This window comes from Bacillus rossius, chromosome 5 (assembly GCF_032445375.1).
Source record: "Bacillus rossius redtenbacheri isolate Brsri chromosome 5, Brsri_v3, whole genome shotgun sequence".
Classification (NCBI taxonomy): Eukaryota; Metazoa; Arthropoda; class Insecta; order Phasmatodea; family Bacillidae; genus Bacillus; species Bacillus rossius.
This window is the reverse complement of record NC_086333.1, coordinates 79,547,477-79,567,009: the sequence shown is the minus strand read 5'-3', so window position 1 is coordinate 79,567,009 and position 19,533 is coordinate 79,547,477. Positions and strand designations below refer to the sequence as shown.

At 42.8% G+C, this 19,533-nt stretch overlaps 1 protein-coding gene across 2 annotated transcripts in view; it reads left to right on the top strand.

Annotated features, from left to right (window-relative positions):
• Positions 1-19,328, top strand: part of LOC134532087 (gamma-aminobutyric acid receptor subunit beta-like) — a 45,364-nt gene extending 26,036 nt beyond the window's left edge. Inside the window, exons 4-8 of one of the 2 annotated variants that reach the window (XM_063368326.1) lie at positions 1,893-2,038; positions 6,387-6,544; positions 11,218-11,502; positions 13,928-14,152; positions 15,354-19,328. In XM_063368326.1, coding sequence (XP_063224396.1) covers positions 1,893-2,038; positions 6,387-6,544; positions 11,218-11,502; positions 13,928-14,152; positions 15,354-15,760 — 1,221 coding nt within the window. In that variant the 3' untranslated portion in view covers positions 15,761-19,328. Of the gene's footprint in view, positions 1-1,892; positions 2,039-6,386; positions 6,545-11,217; positions 11,503-13,927; positions 14,153-15,335 lie in introns of both variants that reach the window. The other variant, XM_063368325.1, reaches the window with a different exon arrangement.
• The last annotated feature ends 205 nt before the right edge of the window (positions 19,329-19,533 follow it).

Genomic DNA, 19,533 nt, shown 5'->3' with positions numbered 1-19,533 from the left:
ACCAGAGGCTTGGAGGATGTGCCACCAAAGGCTAAGAGGATGTGGCATCAGAGGCTTGGAGGATGTGACACGAAAGGCTAGGAGTATGTGGCACCAAAGGCTTGGAGGATGTGCCACCAAAGGCTAAGAGGATGTGGCATCAGAGGCTTGGAGGATGTGACACGAAAGGCTAGGAGTATGTGGCACCAAAGGCTTGGAGGATGTGGCACGAAAGGCTAGGAGTATGTGGCACCAAAGGCTTGGAGGATGTGGCACGAAAGGCTAGGAGTATGTGGCACCAAAGGCTTGGAGGATGTGGCACGAAAGGCTAGGAGTATGTGGCACCAAAGGCTTGGAGGATGTGCCACCAAAGGCTAAGAGGATGTGGCACCAGAGGCTTGGAGGATGTGACATCAGAGGCTTGGAGGATGTGCCACCAAAGGCTAAGAGGATGTGGCATCAGAGGCTTGGAGGATGTGCCACCAAAGGCTAAGAGGATGTGGCATCAGAGGCTTGGAGGATGTGACACGAAAGGCTAGGAGTATGTGGCACCAAAGGCTTGGAGGATGTGACACGAAAGGCTAGGAGTATGTGGCACCAAAGGCTTGGAGGATGTGCCACCAAAGGCTAAGAGGATGTGGCACCAGAGGCTTGGAGGATGTGACATCAGAGGCTTAGAGGATGTGCCACCAAAGGCTAAGAGGATGTGGCATCAGAGGCTTGGAGGATGTGCCACCAAAGGCTAAGAGGATGTGGCATCAGAGGCTTGGAGGATGTGACACGAAAGGCTAGGAGTATGTGGCACCAAAGGCTTGGAGGATGTGGGGCTGGGTGGACCTCTTAGTCCAGGGCCCGGGCCCAGTCCCGTTTATTTTTAAATGTGTAACTATTATAATTGTTTACAAACTAAAAAAGAAGCTAATATTTTTTTTTATCCAATGAAATTTTAGAAGATTTTACACACCTACAGCTAATTTTATTATTCTGTAACTATTTTCATTTTTATCTCAGTGTGTGAAATAAATATACATACTCGCTATGGTTATTTTAAAGTAAAACAATGATATAAAGAAAGCTTAATTTGGACTTATAAAATAGTAACCATAATAATTATAGCCTACCATGTATTTTCAGGTTAAATAACATTCTAAAAAGAGTATAGATAAGAAATAACCAGGCAATTATTAGGGACCGGAAAAATTCGCGGTTTCGATGGCCTTCGGGATAGTCTACGTATTCCCCTGTACACTCGGGCAAATAACGCAAGTTCATTGGATGCTGACTTGTGAGTCGTCTCAGCTGGTTTTGACTGCGATTCGATCTTTCTTTGGTTGAGGGTTTATAATTGGTTGAGATTCTTCCAGATTAACATTAAGCCAATAGAAAAATCATCTAAAAGGTATATGTATTTGAATTTTAGCCTATCGCCGAATGGACCCGAAAATTTTACCGGTCTCTAGCAATTATTAGAGATCGTAAAAATTCGCGGATTCATTTCACGACAGCCTGAAATTCATATAGTTATACCTCAGTGCTGCCTCTGCTATTGGCTCACAACTCACCCGGATGACTCTGGGCCAATGAGAAACACTCAACCGAAGCTGTATCGAATCACAGGCCGCTACGTTGGGACACCTTCACAAGACAGCAGCCAATGAGAGGGTGACATTTGACCGAGTGTACGTAGAACTATAAAGTTCATCCTAGAGGTCATTGAACCCGCGAAATTTTACGGTCCCTAGCAATTATAATGTAGCTCGTGACTGTACAACTGGGTAATGGAGGGGATGGTCTCCGATCCTGGGTCCAGGGACCGTGATCGAATGTGGGGGTTACGTCTACGTGACAAGCAAGAGGCTTAGCTTCTGTCGCGCGCGGACTGGGGCAAGGGAGGGCGTGACCGTGTGCCGCAGGACTACACCATCACCATGTACCTGAACCAGTACTGGAAGGACGAGCGGCTGTCCTTCAGCAGCGACGACCGCGTCCTGGCGCTGTCGGGGGACTTCGCCGAGAAGATCTGGGTGCCCGACACCTTCTTCGCCAACGACAAGAACAGGTGGGCCAGCCTCTCTCTCTCTCTCTGTCTCTCTCTGTCTGTCTCTCTCTGTCTCTCTCTGTCTCTCTCTCTCTGTCTCTCTCTGTCTGTCTCTCTGTCTCTCTCTGTCACTCTCTCTCTGTCTATATCGCTGTCTCCCTCTGTCTCTCTGTCTCTCTCTGTCACTCTCTCTCTGTCTCTCTCTCTCTCTGTCTCTCTCTGTCTCTCTCTGTCTCTCTCTCTGTCTCTCTCTGTCTCTCTGTCTGTCTCTCTGTCTCTCTCTGTCTCTCTCTCTCTGTCTATATCTCTGTCTCCCTCTGTCTCTCTGTCTCTCTCTGTCTCTCTGTCTCTCTCTGTCTCTCTCTGTCTCTCTCTCTCTGCCTCTCTGTCTCTCTCTGTCTCTCTGTCTGTCTCTCTGTCTCTCTCTCTTTTTCTCTCTCTGTATGTCTCTGTGTCTCTCTCTGTCACTTTCTCTGTCTATATCTCTGTCTCTCTCTGTCTCCCTCTGTCTCTCTCTTTGTGTGTCTCTGTCTCTCTCTCTCTCTGACTCTGTGTCTGTCTGTCTCTCTCCTGTATTGTCAATCACTTTGCACACTTACCTGAAAACAGCTGTATCATTACAAAACAGTTACGTTCTTGGAATGATTCAGGCAATGGGGATTTTTGACTTCATACAATTTCGTATACATACGACATTGCAGTATTTGCACTGTTTGTCATGGGAAAAAAAACGGTCAATTAACTACCTGACCAAGCTAGTTCCCTACGTATATTCAAATTTTGGGGTTTTAATATACAGAGTTGGAAGATAGCTAAGTCAATATTGGTCTGACGTTGTTTGCTTCTTTTTTTTTTTTTAAAAAGGGGGGTTGTCTTTAAAGTAGGTTTACGGACGATAATTTTACGTGATAACGTCATAAGAAAACATTGATGTAAAATTGCATACTTTTTTTGATTTTCAAATATTATTTTCAGTTTTTTGCAAATTTAATTTAAATAATTTGTTTAAATATAATCACGAACAATTAGTTTTAAAAAACCCGCCTTTACCTGTTTGATATTATAGGATATTTTCTCGCACGGTAGTTGGCCGGTTCTTGCACGCTTGGCTCAGACGGAACGTGACAATTTTTCGTGCGTGCAGCCGGCGTTCATCGTTTTATAAGACGTTATCGCGTCAAAAAAAATTGAACAGCGAAAATTAAGAAATAAAAATGAAAACATAAACCCACAGGAAACAGGAGACCTGCTGTGTTCGTTGGTGTTGTCATTGTGGTTCATCTTCATCGTTGTGTTCGTGTATTTGCTGCGTTTTACAGATTTTCTTGTCTGCCTGTAATTACAGTTATTGTTGAAAATGTATCTACGTTGTTAGCCCACTTTGTTCATCTTTGCATTTTTTGACGTGACAACGTCTAATAAATCGATGAACGCCGGCTGCACGCACGAAAAAGTGTCCCGTTACGCACATTGTACCGTTACGCTGTGTCCCGTTACGCTCATTTTACGCTTGCGCCGCTTCTATCTCTCTTCCACTCGACTGTTTATAAAGTGAAGTGAAAAGTTAATGTGGTTTTCATTGCTTATTACAACAACAATTTCGGCAATAAAGGTTAATTATTCTTGCATTTTAAAAATCTGATTACTAGTATAATTTCAAGTATCTATTATTTTATTATTAAAATAAAAATGTTTCAATTTTATTCATAATGTATGCAATCATTTCATCAATGTTTTTTTTTTTCATGACCTAATTCCTTCAACTGAATTCTTGTGTTGTCTGACATTAAGTTTGAATGTGTTCTTATGTGCTATCGTCGTTGTGTTGTCAATAATACCAGTTTAGGTAGCCTACATCGCTGGGTTTATCTCTTTGACATAGCTGATTTAGGCTTGTTTCCCCGTGAGTTTGTGTTTTCATTTTTATTACTTAATTTGCGTTCTTCAATTTTTTCTATGACGAACTGTGCAAAAACGCAATGGCATATGTCCAAGAAATTGTATTAAATACAAAATAGTGTTCGCAGTAATTCTAGGGTCGGATTCTTATACGGGCGTTCATGCTTTGTGTTGTCCCAGTACCTCCAATAGTTAAAGTGTTTGCAAACCGTTCCCCGAATAGCATTCCAGTATTAACTGCTCACATTAATCAGCATAATAAAACAAAACAAAGCCCAGTTGTTGAATATTCTATTATCTTTACCGTGGTTAAAATATATATTATGCTTGAATGAAACGTCAATTAAAATATAAATTTATTCACCAATTTTTGTAAGAAATACTCAGTATTGTCATGAAAAACGTATTTCATACAAGCGAAAATAACCATAGCCATGTGTTGTACAAAGTAAAGTATGTTTATTGTAGTATTATGAACGTTTTCTTGGCAAATGGTCTCCAAAGGAGTCTTTTGTTTAAGTACAGGATTTTTTTTATGTGTTCAGCCCAGCCGGTTCCCAATCCTGGTGAACTGGCGCTTCCTCGCGAGTACACTTGGCGAGTACACTTGGCGAGCACGCTAGAGTGTGTTCTCGGGGTATGGCGGTCACGGCCCTTTTCATTTTTACACAACCCTTTGGGAGCTCAAAAAACAATGGGAGAGATAAACTATGCGTAGGGAATGGAAAATTTTCGCGGGTTCATTGACCTCTAGGATATATTGCACTAACCTCTACGTGCTCATTGGCTACCGACTCGTGGGACCTGTTAACTGGGATGCTTGTTATTTGACAAGTATCGTGTTGAAGGGTTTCCATTGCCTCAGATTCCTTAAGATAAAATGAGGTACAAACGCTGTAGCAACACGAAGTTTAACGTGTTTGGATTTTAGCCTAATGCGAAATTCATCCGAGAATTTTTCCTGTCTCTAGATATACGTAATATAAAATATATAAAAGAATGTCCCAGTTATAAATTTTAATAGTATCAACTGTAACAATTGTAGAGTTTTTGTTCAAAGCCACGGTCAAAGAGTAACTCATGTAAACTCATGTGCGAGTATGTACTACTTTGTTGTTGTTTGTTTTCACTTTCAGCGCCACCTACGTAAAATGGTGACTTCTGGGCGTAAAGCTTTTTGTGTTTTGCAATTTGCTAAGATTGAATCTGTAATTTCAGTTCTACGTGTTTTTTTTTTTTTTTTTTTTCGTTTGAAGTTTAATTGTGATCCTCATGTGGCAAAAACATTCCCTGACGGTCGAGACGACAGAGCTTCTCTTCGCTGGCCTCCGCGGTAACCTGACATAACGGAGAAGCCTTCATTTCACAGACGAGAGAGCCACACCCGAAGTTCATGCTCGCTTTTTTTTCCGTTCTATCTCATTGTATAAACCAGCGTGGCATTAAATTTTGCGGTCGATTAGGATAGGTTAGCTACATTATAAATACTTTAAAACATTGTGGACGATTGGTTATATTAGGTTAAGTATAGCTACACTAAAAATAAATACTGTAAAATCATTTTATGGTTGCTTAGAAAATAACTTTTTAATATGTAGCGATCCAGGGCTAGGAAATCGTTTACATGATTTCACAGTATCTTTAATGTAGCTATCCTAACCAAATCAACCGTCCACAATGTTTTAAAGTATTTATAATGTAGCTAACCTAACCTTTTACAATGAACAAAAAAAAACCGAAGATGCACGATCGAGCGTTTGGCTCTCTAGTCTGTGAAATGAAGGCCTCCCATCCCGAGAGCTGTGACATGGGCGTCGCAAGGATATATATATATATATATATATTTTTTGGGGGGGGGGGGGGACGACTTCAATTGATTTAGTTGTTGAGGAATATCCATCCCCTGGGAAAAAAAAAAAAAAAGCGGGGGGACCGGGGGTCCTCCCCCGGGAAAATTTGGGGTTTGAAGCTGCAAAAAGGTTGTTTTTAAGTATTTTTCTTTCCTAAATATTCTAATTATAGTTGGTTGCAATATATAATTTATTTTTTTCTAAAAAATATTTTCAGAGAACAAATTTGTATAAACACAGTTAACAATATCTGTATTCGGTATGGGACCTGATTTTGATTTTACACGAAGATCGAATTAAAAAGTGCTCACATTACCACGATTGGACTACATGCACCATGCGCAACATATGTGTTATATCACAGAAATCATACCTTTTTAATATAACTACGAAACTAAATATATTATTGGAGGGGACGATATTGAATACTTTTATTATTGGGGAGGTGTGTCCCCCCCCCCCCCCCTCCCCGGTTGCGACGCCCATGGCTGTGCTCGCGAGGGCCCGTGTGGGTGGTGCTAGTGGTGCTAGTGGTGCTAGTGTCGTGGTGGTGCTAGTGTCGTGGTGTGGGTGGATGCTTGCTCGCGAGGGCCCGTGTGAGCGCTGCTTGCGGCTCGCAGCTTCCTGCACGACGTGACGGAGCGCAACAAGCTGGTGCGGCTGCACGGCGACGGCAGCATCACCTACGGCATGCGCTTCACGACCACGCTGGCCTGCATGATGGACCTGCACTACTACCCGCTCGACTACCAGAACTGCACCGTGGAGATCGAGAGCTGTGAGTGGCCGCTCCAGCTTCATCCGTGCATGCCTCGCATTGCCTCAGTCATTTCCTTTTTTTTTTTTTTAGACGTGACAACGTCTAATAAATCGATGAACACCGGCTGCACGCACGAAAAAGTGTCCCGTAACGCACATTGTCCCGTTACGCTCATTGTACGCTTTCGCCGCATCTATCTCTCTTCCACTCGATTGGAACAACCATCGATTTGACTTTTTTCGAGGCACATTAAACTTGAAACACTCCCATTCGTTTCCTACTTTTCCTATCATCGTCCTATCGTTAACACAATAACACAGATCGGAACAAGTTAAATAGCAAACATGTATAAAGGTTATAGTTGAAATAATCTGTTCGTTAAAGTAATAAACATATTTTGAATTAATGAGTGCAAATAAAAGTAAATTTATCAATTAAATTGTAGATTTCATTTCACTCCTTCTTTGTATCCATACAAAATAGTGATAATTCAATAAAAATGATTCAATTTTATTCATAAAAGTATGCAATAATTTCATCAATGTTTTGTTATGACGTTGTCACGTTAAACTATCTTACGTAAACCGACTTTACAGACAACCAATTTTTTTTTTTATCTTTTCACCTGTCACAGAAGTGACGTATGTACCTATATAAAAAGAAATGTGCGTATTCGAATGCAACGTTGTGTCAGAAATTTCAAAGCAATCGGTGAAGAACTTTAAGATATTTAAGATTTGGAACTAATGTCATGTGGTTTGTCACCTCGACTCAAGCTAAATTCAAGCTGACGCACTAAACCATTGCAAGCTTGACTCGAGCCTGGTGTACTGCGTGGCGCTGTTGGGTCGCTCCCACTGCGCGACCTGCAAACCCTGCGGTGAGACTCACGTGTTCGAGCGCATAGCCAGCAGCGGGAGACACTGGCATCCTTTCCAAATATAAAACAATAAAAAAAGCGGGGGGTTGTCTGTAAAGTCGGTTTACAGACGATAATTTTATGTTATAACGCCATAAGAAAACATTGATGAAAAATTTGTATACTTTTTTTTAATTTTCAAATATTATTTACACTTTTTTGCAAATTTAATTTAAATAATTTGTTTAAATATAATCACGGACAATTAATTAGAAAGCCAGCCTTAACCTGTTTGTTATATTATAGAAGATTCTCTCGCACGGTGGTTGGCCGGTTCTTGCACGCTCGGCTCAGGCGGAACGTGACAATTTTTTTTGTGCGTGCAGCCGGCGTTCATCGATTTACAAGACGTTATCACGTCAAAAAGCCAGGATAAATGAGCTGTGGTTCGAAAAGTCACGTAGGTATGCCTCAAAGTGCCGGGACTAAGTTAGCCGGTACCGTGGCTAGACCTAGAGGTGTCCGTGTGTCTCGCTCACCCACTGGCTGAAATACCACTTAAATGGGTGCATCCCATTTCAGGTCAAGATTTTATATTTACAGTAATTACAGATAAACATTGCAGACTTTTTCAATTGTTTAACTTTCACGAAATTAAAAAAATATACGGCGCATACTTTTTGCATTATAAGCTGCCAAAGTTACATTTTTTTACGTTTTTGGGTTGTACAAATAAGGAGAATTTAATTTATTGCAGAACTTGAACTTTTTTAGGTTTAACTGCAATGCCACTGGCTACTTCAAGAAATGGTTTGAAATTCTTTCAAAAAATATTAATTAATTTTACCTGGCATTTAAAAATTCTCAAATTTGTTACGATTTTGACACCCAAGAAACATGAAATTTAGTTTTTGTGATATAAATGCAAACCAATATCATGAAGTAGCCAGTGGCATTGCAGTTAAAGCTAAAAAGTTTCAGTTCTGCAATAAATTAAATTCTCCTTATTTGTACAACCCAAAAAAGGTAAAAATGTAACTTTGGCAGCTAATAATGAAAAAAAGTACCTATGTGCCGTATATATTTTTTTTATTTCGTTAAAGTTAAACAATTTAAAAAGTCCACTAGTGTATCTATAATTACTGTAAATATAAAATCTTGACCTGAAATGGGAGACACCCCCTTCTCCTGGCGATACGTCCATCCCCCAAGACGACTCCAAGCAAACACCCACATATATTTCCTTTAGTTATTAATTTATCTTAGTGCGCCACGGACCTTCCTCCACCATGAAAGATATGGATTCCCGATAACTGTCCCCTCAAGACCCATTCAAGCTTTATTTGGCGTATAGCCAGTCATACATTCGCAAGCTTGTCACAAGCTTGGATTAGTCAAGTTAGATTATCCATGGAGACTATAGTGAAAGTTTGAATTCACACCTGATCAGTGGCTTGCTTAGCACACACGCGTACCTGCAGGACGAGATTACATGCGTTGACATGCCAGCGAAATGTCTCTATCGCACCCACACACAAAAAGAAAACTGCTAACCAACCAATATTATCTGCACTGTCAAGGATGAATTTTTAGCTGTTCCTAACAAGTAGCTCACTAGTGTTGCAATTTAATTATTTTTTTGAAAATAACATATTTGTTGATTAACCGCCATCTTCCATAAAGACTTATATGTATCCTCCGATTTCTAAATTTATGGCGTATATAGAGCCCTTACAACGAGGCCCCACAAGGATGGGGCTGGGTGGACCCCTGAGTCCAGGGCCCAGCCCTGTTTATTTTTAAATGTGTAACTATTATAATTTTTTTCAAAATAAAAAAATTTAACATTTTTTTTATCCTATGAAATTTTAGAAGATTTTACACACCTAAAGCTAATTTTATTTTTCTGAAACTATTTTCATTTTTTTCTTAGTGCGTGAAATAAATATAAATACCTACTTGCTGTGGTTATTTTAAAGTAAAATAATTTTAAAAACAATGCCTAGCATGGACTTATAAAATAGTAACCATATTAATAAACTGTATTTCCAGGTTAAATAACATTCTAAAAAGAGTTTATGTAAGAAATAACCATGCAATTATAACGTAGCGCGTAACTGTAAAATTGTGTAGAAGGCGGGAGGGGGGGGGGGGGTGGAACACCGATCCTAGTTCCATGCCTTACACGCTGTATAGTCTTCGCAAGTAGAAGACTATGACTGTAGGTACACTCGTGGTGTCGCGGGCTGACTGCAGAGGAGGTAGCCTCGCCGCAGGGCGCCAGGGCGCTAGGCTGACGGGTGCTCCGTGCTTGCAGACGGCTACACGGTCATGTACTGGAAGGACACCCCCGTGCGAGGCGTGGAGGTAGCCTCGCCGCAGGGCGCTAGTGTGCTAGTGTGACGGGTGCTCCGTGCTTGCAGATGGCTACATGGTCATGGACATGGTCATGTACTGGAAGGACACCCCCGTGCGAGGCGTGGAGGTAGCCTCGCCGCAGGGCGCCAGGGCGCTAGTGTGACGGGTGCTCCGTGCTTGCAGATGGCTACATGGTCATGGACATGGTCATGTACTGGAAGGACACCCCCGTGCGAGGCGTGGAGGTAGCCTCGCCGCAGTGCGCCAGGGCGCTAGTGTGACGGGTGCTCCGTGCTTGCAGATGGCTACATGGTCATGGACATGGTCATGTACTGGAAGGACACCCCCGTGCGAGGCGTGGAGGTAGCCTCGCCGCAGGGCGCCAGGGCGCTAGTGTGACGGGTGCTCCGTGCTTGCAGATGGCTACATGGTCATGGACGTGGTCATGTACTGGAAGGACACCCCCCGTGCGAGGCGTGGAGGTAGCCTCGCCGCAGGGCGCCAGGGCGCTAGTGTGACGGGTGCTCCGTGCTTGCAGATGGCTACATGGTCATGGACGTGGTCATGTACTGGAAGGACACCCCCCGTGCGAGGCGTGGAGGTAGCCTCGCCGCAGGGCGCCAGGGCGCTAGTGTGACGGGTGCTCCGTGCTTGCAGATGGCTACATGGTCATGGACGTGGTCATGTACTGGAAGGACACCCCCCGTGCGAGGCGTGGAGGTAGCCTCGCCGCAGGGCGCCAGGGCGCTAGTGTGACGGGTGCTCCGTGCTTGCAGATGGCTACATGGTCATGGACGTGGTCATGTACTGGAAGGACACCCCCGTGCGAGGCGTGGAGGTAGCCTCGCCGCAGTGCGCCAGGGCGCTAGTGTGACGGGTGCTCCGTGCTTGCAGATGGCTACATGGTCATGGACATGGTCATGTACTGGAAGGACACCCCCGTGCGAGGCGTGGAGGTAGCCTCGCCGCAGTGCGCCAGGGCGCTAGTGTGACGGGTGCTCCGTGCTTGCAGATGGCTACATGGTCATGTACTGGAAGGACACCCCCGTGCGAGGCGTGGAGGTAGCCTCGCCGCAGGGCGCCAGGGCGCTAGTGTGACGGGTGCTCCGTGCTTGCAGATGGCTACATGGTCATGGACATGGTCATGTACTGGAAGGACACCCCCGTGCGAGGCGTGGAGGTAGCCTCGCCGCAGGGCGCTAGTGTGCTAGTGTGACGGGTGCTCCGTGCTTGCAGACGGCTACACGGTCATGGACGTGGTCATGTACTGGAAGGACACCCCCCGTGCGAGGCGTGGAGGTAGCCTCGCCGCAGGGCGCTAGTGTGCTAGTGTGACGGGTGCTCCGTGCTTGCAGACGGCTACACGGTCATGGACGTGGTCATGTACTGGAAGGACACCCCCCGTGCGAGGCGTGGAGGTAGCCTCGCCGCAGGGCGCTAGTGTGCTAGTGTGACGGGTGCTCCGTGCTTGCAGACGGCTACACGGTCATGGACGTGGTCATGTACTGGAAGGACACCCCCGTGCGAGGCGTGGAGGAGGCCGAGCTGCCGCAGTTCACCATCATCGGCTACGAAGTGAACGACCGCAAGGAGAAGCTGGCGACGGGCAACTACCAGCGCCTGTCGCTGTCCTTCAAGCTGCAGCGCAACATCGGCTACTTCGTGTTCCAGACCTACCTGCCGTCCATCCTCATCGTGATGCTGTCGTGGGTGTCGTTCTGGATCAACCACGAGGCCACCAGCGCGCGCGTCGCCCTCGGTACGTTCCCGTCTCACCCCCCCCCCCCCCCTTCCCCCCTTATCATCCTCGTCGGGAGTCACGTTGCTCAACAGCGAGGCGGCCGGTGTGAAGTCCACCACAGTAGCCACCTTCTACCCATGGGCGTCGCAACCGGGGGGGACGGGGGGGACACGTCCTTCCCCCCCCCCCCCCCCAATAATAAAAGTCTTCCATTTCGTCCCCTACAATAATATAGTTTCGTAGTTATATTATTAATATGATTTCTGTGATAGAACCCATATGTTGCGCATGGTGCATTTAGTCCAATCGTGGTAATGTGAGCACTGTGTTTTTACAAATTTTTTCTCTGAAAATAATTTTATAAAAAATAAATTATATATTGCAACCAACTATAATTAATATATTTAGGAAAGAAAAATTCATAAAAACTACCTTTTTGCACCTTCAAACCCCAAATTTTCCCGGGGGAAGACCCTCGGACCCCCCGCTTTTTTCCCAGGGGAAGGATATTCCTCAACAACTAAATCAATTGCAGTCCCCCTCCCAAAAAATATATCCTTGCGACGCCTATGTTCTACCACAGACACCAGAACCATTCTAACCTAAAACAGACGATAAACGCACACACAGACACTAACCAAGAGATAACGGGGGGCACTCGGCTGTCTTGGAGCCTCCTGGATCGATGCCACAGACAGGCACAGACAAGCAGGCGGGTCGCCGTGGGCAGTGATGACAGTGACAGCTCCGCGACACCCTAGTCGCCGAACTGGTCTGAGCCGGTGTGAAGTTTCGCTAAAGGCCCGGCCACAGTCAACATAAGCTTTTCATAGCAAAACACTGCATCGCGCAACGGAGCATGTGCAGAATTTCATTTCCGGGATATAAGAGAGGGGTGATAGAATTACTTTGTCCGCTGGTTACTTTCGATTTCTTTCCATTTGTTGGTGGTGATAATATTATTTTTTTTTAGGATTTAGATTATGGAGGGGGGGGGGGGGGGGGAGGATTTATCTTCATGCTTTTCAATCTTGGGAAGCATTTACACAAGTGTGGTTTTATAATAGGTGTGTACTATGGTTGCTGAAAATCTTATTTTTTATTGGCCAATCAAACGCTCTGATGGTTCTACTACGTCATAATTTAAAAATTTTATTTCGTAAATAAGAAAATGCATTTGTTGACTAGATTTTACAAATTTTAGCTATAAACATCACGGTACAATTTCTTAAGAAGAAAAAAATTTAATTTTGCAATTCCTGTGTTAATTATTACGAAATCTATTCTAATTCAATTATTTCCTTATATTTACTATCAATACAACAGGATTAATTTTTCAAAGGCCAAAAACCCTAAATAAACATATGGGATTGTAGCCAGACCACTGTTTTAGTTTTTGTTGTGTTTTTATCAGTGTAACTAGCCATGTGTTAATAATATTACGAATTGAGTTTTCATTTGCCATTCCAACTTGCTCAAAACATTCTGTTGACAATCATCATTCATTTCAATGAACATGAACGTGCCTATTAAATTTTTTTCTAGATCATGTGAATTAACTGTACTGGTTATGTCACTGTCAGTAAAGAATTTTAGTTCAAGATTAAAAATTTTAGAATAGTTTTTGATTTTTTTTTGTATTCCATGATTATAAAATTGTTTCTTCAATAATTCTATTTAAAAAAATATCTATGTAAACAGAAATAAGATTTTCGTCAAATTATTAGAATGTGCATGTTTTCTTGGGACCAACTGGATTACTGTATGAAAAATTCTTTATAATATTGATTAATGAGACGGTTCAATTATGGGGGTTTTGAAATGCTATGTTGTACCCATCTCTTAAGATCTAGGGGTACACCACATGCAGACAGTTTATATCTTCAAATATTACTTTTAAACATGCCTACCTACTAAATTTATCTAAAATGTTATATCTTTAAAGTATTTGGTCGAAATTATACATAAATTACACTACTTAAGTATTTATCATATCACAACCCAAATCACAAAATTGGAAAACTGGAATAAATAATTTGTATCAACACTAGCAATAACCTGTCAAAGATTACACCTTATACCACAGCTAGAGGTTACTTCATCCCAGCTATGTTGATCCAAAAATCAGGTTGTTTTTAAATATTGAAAATGTAAAGTGTGGAAAAGTTGGAATCAACTTTCATGTTACTTTGAAGGTTATAACATAACGTAGTCTGAAGCACACCGGCATATGGTGCGAGGGTGCGAGGGGTTTTGGGATAGAGTCCTGGGTTAAACATAGATGTGAATTACAAAAAAAAAAAAATTGTGATTAATAAAGAGGTGATTTAAGGAGTTTGGGCTTCTGGTCATTGGTGTAAATCTGTTGACCATTCAAATTTTAAAAAAATAGTGAAGTGACCATTCCCCAAGGCTAAAGAAGGGTCAAACGGTCCGTGTGCAGGCATCACGACGGTGCTGACCATGACGACCATCAGCACGGGCGTGCGATCCTCGCTGCCGCGCATCTCCTACGTCAAAGCCATCGACATCTACCTGGTGATGTGCTTCGTGTTTGTGTTCGCCGCGCTGCTCGAGTACGCCGCCGTCAACTACACCTACTGGGGGGCGCGTGCCAAGAAGAAGACTAAGAAGACCAAGGAGGCGGAGGAGAAGCGTTCCAAGCCAGGTGCGGCCCAGCACTCCCAACCCCTCACGCGTCCTGTCACGTTGTGCAAGATCACATCACAAGCTACCTAGTTACAGCACAACGACAATCCCAATCCCTTACGTGTCCTGTCACATTGTACAAGATCACATCACAAGCTACCTAGTTACAGCACGATGAATATCCCCCTCCTTACATGTCCTATCACATTGTACAAGAATACATCACAAGCTAGGTTCAGCACGACAATCCCAACTCCTTCCATGTCCTATCACATCTCAAGCTACCTAGTTACAGCACGATAACAATCCCATTTCCTTACATGTCCTGTCACATTGTACAAGATCACATCACAAGCTAGGTTCGGCACGACAATCCCCACTCCTTACACGTCATATCACATTTGCCATCACCTGCTGTGTCTGGTTCGAAATCCAGGGTGGACCTTGTGATTTGGCAGTGTAAAATTAAATACATTATTTTTTTCACTAACAAATCATCCAACATTTCCTTAAGAAACCACTGGAAAAATCATTGCAAAATATTTCAAAGGAGTAAGTGTAAATGCTTTATCAGGCCTGTGTTATCGCATGTACATTAACTTTGCGGTGATCCACGGTTTTCCCATTTCATAAACTACATTGGTGTGTTCCATAACCTGGCAAAGCCCATGGTCCCCGACATGCTAGAGTAAAGAGCTTTCGCTGTACCTGCATCTATGAAACTACTACAGAGTAAAAAATCTTGTGAAAAGTTTTTTTAATTATATAACATGCTGACATGCCGTTCCAGTTTAGTTTTTGTCTTTGCCAGCAGTTTGTGGAAGTGTTTCGAAAAACATCTGTCCGTGTTCAGTGATTTGCTAAAGTAAGTTTAGGCTAATCATGAGTACGACAACCCCCCCCCCCCCCCCCCGTGTGTGTGTGTGTGTGTGCTACGGTCGGCCTAAAAAATAGTGTATTAGCTTTGACTTTGTTTACTAGTGTGAAAATATTAACATGGTTCATATTACCTATAAATCATGGAGTCCCAAGCTTTTTCAGTACACAGCGCATTTGGTTTTAGTGTTTCGTCTCGGTCTGATTGAAACATGTAGGGTAGATGCAATGATGCTAGATTAATAGTGCATGCGAAGACACGATCCTCGCGCCCTAGGCTGCAGCCTAATCAGCCTGAGGGTTAATCAGGCACCGCGGAGGTGCAGAGCTGACGTGTGTTCCAGCGACCGCACGGCCCGGCACGTCGGCGCAGCACGAGATCATCGAGCTGCAGGACCTGCGCATGTCGCCCATCCCGTCCATACGCAACCGCCACGACGGCCGGAGCACGTCTGCGGAGACGCTGGACCCCGCGCGCTTCCCGCCCAGCTTCCGCATGAGCCGCTCGCACAGCCACGCCGGCCTGCGCTTCCGGGGCCCGCGCGGCGCCGCGCCGCATCACCGGCCGCGTGTCTTCACCGCCCTGCGGCGCGGCGCCTCGGCCCTGCGCGCCTCCATCCCGCGCATCAAGGACGTCAACCTGATCGACAAGTACTCGCGCGTCATCTTCCCCGTCTCGTTCATGGTCTTCAACGCCGTCTACTGGATATTCTACTTCCTGCCCGCGTCGCACGACCCCAGGACCAAGTGAGCGAGGGGCCCGCCTGCTCTCTCCCGCAGAGCACTGATGCATTTAAAACGAACATCCTGACTTGATCCTAGAGAAATATTTTTTTTTAGATACCACGTGGTTCACTTCGATGTTTTGTGGTAAAATGCTGCAATGTGAAGAACAGAAATATTCTTTTCATAGCTTTTAATGAAACAGACACTACATTATTTTTTAATAGACATGTCATGAATGGTGTGCAAAACCCTGTTGCACTTGTGAGAGGAACAATGCAGGGACTATCTATGTGTCTGTGCGTGTCCGTCACAACTAAACAAACATCCACGCCAAGTGTTCGTCCCGGAGAAATGTCTGTCACCACATCCGATGCTATTCCTCAGAATTAAACTAAGTACTTCTGGCTGGAGTTGGGAGTGGCAAGTTATTTTGTGGTTTCACTGAATAAGGTTAGGCAATAACAATTACGTATACTCCCATAATCAGGTATTAGATGCTCACTCAAGTGCAAGCCAAGAGCTATTGTTCACTTTCCCTAGCATCACTAACCATTACGAGTTGTGATGTGTGTTGTGCATCAGTATGACTAAACCATCTCTACGTCTGTGAGTTGCTAATCCCTACCCGACAACTTCCATTTCAGAATTTCTTACGCTTTATAAATAATCTTGAGACGTGGTTCAAAATAGTTCTTTTAATTTTACCACAAAAGAATGCAAATTATGAAAATGTGTCATAGATTATGTCTACAATATCAAGTCATGTGACAATATAATTTTGTAGATCAATGTACCGATGTAAACACATCCTGAGATTAGATGTTAAGTCCATCTGTTACAAAGAATCCAACATGTGCTCTACAATTTCATGTTTCATTTACATTAAAATACACACAAACGTGACACACTGCATTGCACAAACTTCTCAGCACTGCTTCCAGACACCCTCCTCAATCAGTACATATTTGCATTTGTAAGTCAACACTATCAACCTCAAAATACAGTTGAAGTAAACTATGCAGCAGTTACACAGAACTCCAAAAATATTTAAATAAACATTACAAAAGCGCACGCAGCTACATACTATCTGCACACACTCCGTTCCAGTTTAGTTTTTGTCTTTTTTTACCAGTTTGTGGAAGTGTTTTGAACAACGTTTGTCCGTGTTCACCGATTCGCTAGAGTAAGTTCAGAATAAAGACAAACTATATTAATAGCCATAGCAGTTGCAAACATATCTTCAACAGCATTAATATTTGTTTTTGCTTTCATCAGAGTTTGAAGCTAGTAAAATTTCACACAAAAGATAGTTTCAAGATTCTAGTCATATCTTTCAAAAATATGACTTTGCTACTATCAAGTAAAATTTTCAAAAATGGTTTTAAGTTAAATAGTCAAAGATGATGAGTTTATAAAATGGAAACAAGATCTGGGTTTGCTATTTTGTCTTGTTATGGTTGTAGCCTTCCGACCAATTTTAAGTGTGCACAACGGCTAAAGGAACATGTCAACTCAAAGTGAGTTCTCATGAAGTACGTAGTAGTTGTCCACGTGCAGCCTAGAGGTTCAACCACACACACACACACACACATCGTCACTAGCTGGAACTAGAGTAGGGTCGACCCGGAGGCAACACGTTACAAACGCACTCCTGGTGATGGGATAGCTCGCTGTCCCGACCATGCAGGGTGTTTCCGGAACAGCACATGGCATGGCACAGTTTCTGCAGCACGTGAAGGCGTGACTGGCGAGCGACCAACATTCCGTGGTGAAATTTGCTAGTCGAGGTTTTCGTTTGGACATGGAAACAAAGTGTAAATTGCTACGAGTGTTCTTTACCATTTGTATTGCACAATGAAGATTTTTTTTTCATAATGTTTTATGGTAAAATACTACCGTACATTAATGTGCCAACTGTTTTTTTCAAAAAAAAACTTTTAAGCTTAAATACTTATCGAATTAATAATTTAATTAATGCTTTTTATGTAAGCAATTATTTTTTGCAGTTCTGTTTATTACAGCATTGTGTTAGGTGACACAATCATCCCAAAGCCTTCATTTTTTGCGGTATGATAAATGATAACTGATACATAAAAATAAATTAAAAAGTACTTTTTTTTCTAAAACCAAATTATGAAAAATATTGTTTTACATGCCTGTCTACAGTTTGTATAATCTTATGTTAATGCATTTATTACCTATTGTAAATGGTAGAATGGACGAAAAGCCACGCAGACCGTACTACCTACATATTTACGAGTTTTAAGTTCAGCGGGTGTAGTCAACTGCTTTAAATGACAAGAGCTTCAAAAGGAACATGAAACTTTAGAATTAATAGTCAAGATAACTTCTTCAGATTTGGATCAAATACTGTGTAGTTTGGAAACATGTGCAAAATGAAATTAATTTTATAAAAAGTGCTATAACTTAGTTTTACTACTAAATTTTGCTAGGTTGATATAGGCTGTTGCGAAAAAATTCTTAGGTAGGCAGACATGAAAATTGTTTTATTGTTATTATGAAAAAATATATTTCTTGGTTCAATACTGCTTCAAATTTTGTTAATACATAATAGTTCCAAGAAGTTTTGTACAGAGTTAACTAGAAGAACAATGCAAAATGTTTAAGTCAAATTACAAATATTGTTTTTACTCCAACAAAGGCCACGTTACGCATGACAAAGTCGCGAGCCGGCCTGGGCAGTTGGAGGATGTGCCTGACGCTTGTCCAGTCGTCCAGCTCTGCAGCCCTTGCTGAAGGGGCAGGTCGTGGATCGACCGGCCCGAGACATCGACACGATCAACCAGAGGGAGGGTACGCCTTTCCCCTAACGTTCCAACGGACGATGGACCGTGGGGCAGTGCCCTCGAAGAGGTAGCCATCATGTCAAAGAACACTTAAGAGCTCCAAGACTAGAGGCCTGGTTATGAACTATGCAAGATGTTCAACAACCACATTTTTGAACATCGGTTTATAAACTAATCAAGGAGCAATAACGCAGTGCAATTATTGTTCAACTCCCTTTATTTTATTACATTTTGGCTTGCGTTTTCGACGGCCATATTCGAAGATATGTGTCCCTAAAACTTTTAAAGACATAGACATTATATGGATAGAAATCCTGTGTTATTTTTATTACATAAATCATGTTTAAACATATTGAACTTTCAAATAGTGAAAGATAATAACACTCTCAGACCAAATAATTGTAAATTTCTTTTGTTTTCATTATAAACATGGATTGTTAAGAGAAGCCCGGGGTAGAAATATGTTTTCTGATGGGGTACAGTTAAGTTATAAACATTGAGGTGACTTGCTTGTTGCATCGTTGCAATACTTGCGTAGTTTATAAACTCAGCCTTACTGTGGCATGGCAGTGCTCTCAAATACAGTCACGAAAATACACTTATTTACACAAACACTTGGCGAACAGTTGGCCAGCGTGGGGCCGCCGCTCCGCCACACGTGTGGATGGCTTGCGGACGAGCAACAAGCAACACCACCGAGCGACGACTAGGAACGAGTCTGCTCTGTCACATGACCTAGGGTCAACTGCAGCCATTGCTCCAGGGGCTGCATTTCCATGACCGCAGTAAGTGACACCAACAATACAAGTAAATTTTAAAAAGGGTAACATAAATTTGTTCCTACATTTAGCTAAACATAACATTGAAAACTGTATATTACACCTTTATTAGTTTTTCCATAATATTAAATTATTAAAAATGTTTATTTATAGGAGCCACAGTTGATGAAAGCAGTGGTGCATGGGGAAAACAGGCAGAAAAGAATATTCCC